The sequence below is a fragment of the Mytilus californianus genome, unplaced genomic scaffold, assembly GCF_021869535.1.
Source record: "Mytilus californianus isolate M0D057914Y unplaced genomic scaffold, xbMytCali1.0.p SCAF_6, whole genome shotgun sequence".
Lineage (NCBI taxonomy): Eukaryota > Metazoa > Mollusca > Bivalvia > Mytilida > Mytilidae > Mytilus > Mytilus californianus.
The window spans coordinates 34,998,987-35,006,595 of record NW_026262712.1 but is presented as its reverse complement, the minus strand read 5'-3'; the positions used below and the strand labels follow the sequence as shown (position 1 = coordinate 35,006,595).

The 7,609-nt window shown below is 31.4% G+C and overlaps 1 protein-coding gene across 1 annotated transcript; it reads right to left on the bottom strand.

The window, feature by feature from the left end:
* Positions 1 to 848: 848 nt before the first annotated feature.
* Positions 849 to 7,058, bottom strand: LOC127705591 (uncharacterized). The gene is made up of 5 exons (XM_052209918.1): positions 7,022 to 7,058; positions 5,194 to 5,850; positions 4,463 to 4,561; positions 1,980 to 2,267; positions 849 to 913 (listed from the first exon to the last, which is right to left on the bottom strand). The coding sequence occupies exons 1-5, from the start codon at positions 7,056 to 7,058 to the stop codon at positions 867 to 869; spliced, it is 1,128 nt and encodes a 375-aa protein (XP_052065878.1). The 3' UTR covers positions 849 to 866.
* Positions 7,059 to 7,609: the final 551 nt, after the last annotated feature.

The following is a 7,609-nucleotide window of genomic DNA, read 5'->3' as shown; positions in this document are numbered from 1 at the left end:
CCGGAGTATGCGGTTTCGAAGATGCATACTCCGATATCGGGGCTATTTTTTTATTTTGTAGTATGTAAGTCTAATACTCGCAACAACAACAGTGTATTCCGATTCAGTACGTGTTCTGCCTTCTACTTTAGGTACACAGTAGAACCATTGTTACGATGCTATTTTGAGTAAATCTATCAATTCAAAGGCCACATTTCGATATGAAATAAACAAATTACTGCAAACATGATTGACCCCTGTATTAAAAATACATAAATACTAGCGCAAATGAAAATTCATTCATAATTTTCTCAAGTAAAATACATTAATACATTTAACCTATTAAAGTCATAAAGGTTTGAGTTTGAATATTATTTTTCGGCTACTCAGTTATAACGATTGTATCATGGCTATTCAGGCGTACCATATTATACATTATTTAATCAATTGAAGATAATGTTGAATATCGGTTCCAAATTGTTTTAAAATTAATTACACAAACTTAAAGTTAAACTTTGAGCCATGTATTACTTATAATACTCCTTTTTAATTCGGAAAACAGGAACTTGATGAATAAAATTGAGAGTGGAAATGGGGAATGTGTCAAAGAGACAACAACCCGACCAAACAGCAGAAAACAGCCGATGGCAACCAATGGGTCTTTAGCACAGCTAGAAAATCCTGCACCCGGAGGCGGGGTTCAGCTGGCCCCTAAAGAAAATGTGTATAAGTTCAATGAAAATGAACGTCACACTAAACTCCTCAACTTATAAATGAACTAAAATAAAAAAACATACAAGACTATCCAAAGGCCAGAGGCACCTGACAATGGTTGTAAAACGCATCTGCGCATCATGTTATGTATAGTACTCATTATCAAAGTCAAGTTAAATCGGTTCCTCATTAGCATTTGTTTCATTCAAGGTTGTGTACTCTGGAATATTAATTCAAGGAAGATTTTCTTTAATTAAGAGGTAAATTTCAGAGCATATACATTGTAATTTTGTAAATGGATGCGTAACTATTTTCACTGCCGATATATTTACTGCATGTATGATGTATATTCTTTCCTAACCGTTTTTGCTGTTTGTGCAAGTTTAACTGGTTACAGTCGTTTGGTTATTTAAACAGAATTATTTTACGACTTGTTATTTTGAAACAATTTAAAATCTAGAAATTGATCTACCTCATGTATAACTCTGATGATTTTTTTCGGGTTTGGATTTACTCTTGGTCCATTTTTGTTTTATCAGCTCTTGTTGTATTATTTTTGAATATGTCGGATAGAGGATTACTAAAGATAATGTTATGTTAGATACATACTATTGACGCATGTCCAGCCGTCAAGAGCGTGTGTTGATAAACTCGAAAAATTCCTACTTAACTCTTCTGTTTGTTATTACAAAAAACATGTTTAATTTGTGTTACAATATGTTTCACAATTTGTTTGACAATGTTTTACATTTGTCATTTCGGGCCCTTTTATAGCTGAATATGCAGAATGGGCTTTACTCTCTGTTGAAGATCGTACAGAGACCTATAGTTGTTAATTTCCGTGTCATTTGATCTCTTTTGAAGAGTTGTCTTATTAGCAATCAAACCGCATCTTTCTTTTTTATATTAAGTATTTATTGAATAGCTGAAATAAATCAAAAGCTATTTTGCTTATCTTTCGAACAAATACAACACTGATTACACCATTTAAACAAGTGACCACTTTGCATTTTCAGAATTTACAGTAATATTTGCTTGCAATTATTACTGCGATTTTTTAAGAATGGGCAAAATTGACAATACGTTATTGCAATTACATGAAAATCTGCATACAAATCAATGTATCTGATATCACAAGGCGAGTTATCATTATTGCGATATTCATCCTGTCACATTATTCGCACTGTTGAATAATTTCTTCATTTACATTACTACATGTTTACACAACGAACATTTAATTATTCAGAACATATAGATAGCTAATTTCTAGAACATAAATGACAAACCTTCAACAGGAAATAAAACCATATTAATGTTTTCAGTATTGGAGGTCATTATGTGTGCCATAATCTTTTCAAGAAATGAAGCCAGAGTAGATTGTAACATTTCATCTGTTTCAAACATATCAAGTATTATCTTTATATCTATAATTAAACTCCTTTTAGTGGCCACTATGAATTCTTTACCACTTAGACTTTCATTTATCTCGTCTCTAAGTGTATTCATTATATCAGCAGTTCTCTCGACATCAGCCTCTGTATGTAAAACAATCTGTAAACGAACATTCCGCCTCCCTACATAAAAGAATGACTAATTATTCTGTTTTGTTTTAAACACTATACTTCTTTTTTCTACAAAAAGGTTAAAGTAATTGTAAAAATAAAGTTCTCGTTAAATATGCGTCATTTTAACTGTTGAATGAAAATAGAGTCCTCGTTAAATTTGCGCCAGTTTAACTGTTGAATGAACATCTCTATATACTAGGGAGAAAGAAAGAATGTTTTGTCTTTCAATTTTTTTATACCAGCACATACATGCAGCAAGATTGATTGATTAATTTGTGGTTGCTTAACGTTCAGTGGCTTAATATTTCATGCATGTTCAGGACGAGAACATTAGTATAAACACAATAGAAAAGTCCTGTTATAGACACCGTCAGGGAAATTTAGACTGTCAATTAAAAATGAGGGCATGTTAGAAACGGACAGACATTTGCAACAGGTCACCTACAGACCTCTCAATGAATTGTTTCAAGGGTTCTTAACGTGCATAGACCGTGACATTCTTTCGACACGAGGCATTGGATTTAAGTTCCCCATTCTGACTAGACGTGCTTCGTTCTTGTACATCCTGTACTGACGCCCTACCGTTCGCTTTTCAAAAAGGGTTGTACTGCCGGTCAGCCGGAGATCTATAGAGACCACATTTCTATACACCACTCAATCTTGGGGGTTGAAGTTAGACATAAATGTAGTATCTATACCTTCAATTACAATGAAATCAAACGTAATGATTTAACAAATTAAACATTTTTTTACTTCTTTGTATCCATAAAATTGTCTTTTTATATTTTAATTTTATAGTTTAGATCTAATTATTTGGTAAGGGGATATAAAACACACTATCGTAATATAAAACTGATGATATACAATGCTTCAGTTATTGATCAACTAGCATAGGAGTGAAGATAAAATGGAACTTTTTCGGTATGTTTATACGATTTCAAGAAATGTATATGCAAAGATTACCCCAAAAAACAGTATTCGGGACACTTTCACATATTTCATCCTTATCAATACCTGTTCTTGATTTTTGTTCACTTCACTGTATTTTCTATGAAAACCAATTATATCATAAAATGTCTATATTCGATGATCTTAACACTAATTTATAATTTTATTAAATTAACAATAATATACGATACATTTATTTTTGGCATTGCACAAGTCATTTCTTCTTTGACCGTCCATGACGTTAAAATACTAAATCCCTGGGATGTGTTTTAGTTGATTTTAGTCTCTGATGCATTATTTTTTATTATTAATTGTTTTAGGCTTTTAACTAGCTGTCAGTAACTGCGAGTACTCTCAAATCGTACTTTCTTATTATTTGACCTGTTGATACTAATTGTAATGCTTTTTTGTTATTTAATGTTATTCAGGTTTATATCTGGTCTATATACCAGCTTCGATAAGTGTTTGGTATTACTATAAATGTTCACCTCGTACTATGAACATCAATATTATTTATTTTGTAATAATATTTCCTTTCTCTATTGGAACTGTACACGTATACATAACAACACAATTATTTTCATTTACCTGTGTTTAAAGTTATTGCAAATGGCTGATATTTTTGTTCGAGCATATTGTTTTTCTTAATTTGTTTAACATTTCATACCGATATAACATGTTACTTTTATTATTCTTCCCTTAGTGTATTTAGTTTGTATTTACATTGTATCATAGGTCAAATTTATTTGTTCGGTGTATGTTCATTGGTGTTAATATGTCCTTTGATTGAGTTAAGCTATTTCAGTTGATATTTTATAGTGTGTCTTTCTATGTTGTGATGTTACACTATTGTTTCAGAAAAAGGGTGAAGGTTTGGTACCATTAAAACGTTTAAACCTGCTGCATTTGATTGCACCTGTCCCAAGTCAGGAATCTGATGTTCAGTAGTTGTCGTTTGTTGATGTGGTTCATAAGTGTTTCTCGTTTCTCGTTTCTCGTTTTTTATATAGATTAGACCGTTGGTTTTCCCGTTTGAATGGTTTTACACTAGTAATTTTTTGGACCCTTTATAGCTTACTGTTCGGTGTGAGCCAAGGCTCCGTGTTGAAGACCGTACTTTGACCTATAGTGGTTTACTTTTTTAAATTTTGACTTGGATGGTGAGTTGTCTCATTGGCACTCATACCACTTCTTCTTATATATAAGTATTGTACCACTTAAGCTTATCAGAAAAATTCAAAACATTAAAGGATTACCTTCTAATTTTTCATCCTTTAACAACGATCTTAGATCTTTCAAACATCTATCGAAATTTTCTCCCCAGTAAAACTTAATTGGCCTTTTTTCAAATCTTACTATAAAAAGACAAACAATAAAATTAGAAAAATGCCTGTATCTAAAGGGAAACTTTATATTCAATATAAAACAATTGATTTAAAAGAATGTATCCCTCGTCGTGTGATGTCTAAAATATATACATCCGTTCATGCTGTAGAAAGTGTTCGTGCTTCACTTGTATCTGATCGCACATGAGCTTGACACGAAGTGAAACATATGAGAATAAATGATGATAAAGATATTTCGATTTTAAAGCGAACCCCGAAAATAAAACTCCAAGTGCAAGAAAAGTAATTGAAATGTACAAGTTATTGTAAAATGGTGACTTTTATACAATCGTTCTTTCTGCCACTGATCCTCGAATTGGTAGAAATACGTGGCAAACTCAATCGAATTCAGTGAGTATTTACATATTTAGACATGATATATACTGGTTAGATCTAATCTTAACACGAAATTATTTTTCTAATTTATTCATGAGAATAGAAAAAAGACACTTGAGATATTATTAGCTGACAATTTTTGAGAAACATAAACATGTTTATCACAAAATAATGAGTTTACGTCTTAAAAGCAATGGCGAGGATATAAACATTATTAAAAGCTCTGCATTCTTACAGGAAATCCTAAAATTAAATTAACATCTTACATGTCACGTTCTCAAGCTTCTTCAAGGCGTTCTCATACTTGATTTGCATTTGATCATCCATTCGGCAAGTCTTGTATCGATCAATCGTACCTTCATAATTTCTTTTATTGAAAAATATGAGATCCATTCTATGACCAATATCACGAAACTGGTCGAAGTAAAACTCAAATGCATCCTGTTCTATGTTTGTACTACATCTGTAAACCATTTGGTTTCTGTAACAACGTATGCGTTCTACGTCAGCTGCTAAATTTGTATCTGTTGTGTCTGGAACATTGCCCCATCCTTTTGTTGGAGGCGGTATTAGCAAGAACTGTCTTAACAATTTGTAAATCAATGAAATATCGAACGATTCATACGTATTTGGTAATTGTAACTCATGTAATCTTGTTTGTTGATCCAAATTGAAATAGTTTAAATATGGCATGCACTTTTGGTACAGTTCGGTGGGAGGAATCTTTGATCGTAGTATATCTCTAAGAATATTTGTTAAAATGTCAATAATAACTAGCGAAATTCTTGAAAATCGTTCTCTGTTCTCACTATCAACATCAACAATACTATGTTCTACTGCAAAAACAATATAAAAAACCCCAGAAGATTGCGATATTTCATCAACTTTAATTCTTCTTACATAAAAAAAATTTTTAGCACCTTCTTATTATAATTTAGTCAGAATAAATGAAAATGTGGTTACGGACACTACAAAAATGATGAAGAGTCCGTAACCATCATATCATATATATTTTTATTTCATCAAAATAGGCTTTATTTCTAAGTTCTGTGATGTCTATTTTGCTATATCATTATTGTCTTTTGAATATTTTTTTTTTAAATTATGAAAACAGATAACTGTTAAAAATATTTGAGCTGATAGAAGTGATTTCACTTAGATGTTTCGGCGCAAACACATTACGATCATTAGCGTTGTATGTTCTGATTTTGATGTTTTGCATTGTATGTTGAAGATTATTATGCATTTTTTTTTCTGTTTAATAAACCTCAAACACATTTGACAGAAGTACAAACATCGTGGTCAATAGAGGTTTAAAATTATTTTGTTGAATGCTACAAAGTGTTCTACAAGACGGAGGGAGCATTAATTTTCTTATAAAAAGAAGTAAACTTGTATGCTTAATTTTACAATGCAAAACACACATAGGTATATTTTATTGAATCACTAACCACTTCATTATCCGTCTGTTTGTTTAAGTTATTTTTGTACGGTTTTATTTTCCTTTGTTATTTGCTTGACGCTTTTGCATTTTTGCTGTTTATGCTACTATTTTGTGCCAAATGTTTGTGTTTCTTCTGATAATCATACCTATGATTTTCTGCATAACTGTCAGTTTTTGAAGAATATCAGTGGAATCGAAATCAGATCTGCAAATTGTTTCGTACAATTTGAAGCAAGTGAAGTTTTCTGGGTGCAAACATGTATCCACTCTCACAATAACTGCTTCCAATCTCTTTAAAAATTGTTTGTAATAATTCTCTGATATTTCCTCAGACATTTTACTGATAACTTCATTTGTTTCATTCAGTAGTCGCTGAACATCATCGCCAATTTCAACTTCTGTGTCGTGTGGTACATACCCCCACTTACACGATGGTCCAATCATTAAATATTCATACCGTAATATCTTGTAGCATAATTCAGTTGTGAAATCATCCATGTTTGGGAGATTCTCCATTAAATGTATTTCACTCTTCGACAGAGCAATGCGTATGTCCTTAAGTTGATGTTTCGCTTGCAATCCACCTGGACAAATACGTGTTTTTAATATAATTTGCAAAAGTTTTGGAAATAAATGCAGAACTATATTACCTAGCTTTGCCTGTCTTTCTATTGATGTTGTAGACATATTTCATGTATTTGTAGTTGTTGTTGTCAATTAGATACTTAAATGGTAAGTCCAGTATATTTCAATTAATTTCACATAAAAAATTAAAACAAAAAATAAATTAATGCATATTGATATCGTTTGTTCTCTACCGATTTAATAATAATAGACGCGTGACATTAACCATAAAAATTTATTTTTAATGCACCCATCTAACATAGGCTAAATCATATACCATATCTGTACTATCTTTTTTGCCCTGTCGTCAAATATTCGTATGGTGCAGTTTCCATTAATTCGCAATGAAAGGTCAAGGACAGACAATTTCTAATTTTACAAGATGTCAGCATTTTTGCATATTCTGCCTTCTGAATAATAATATTTTGTAAGGAAATATAAAGTCTGTTAGAGCAGATGTTAATAGTTATTTATCAAAAGCACATTGAAATATTTATGTTGGATTTGTAATACATAGCGCCGTTTTCCAGAAATTTCAGTGAAAATGATAAAAATGAGTGAAAAACAATATATTTGTCTGTAATTCAATTAATATTCACCGTAAAACCAAATAA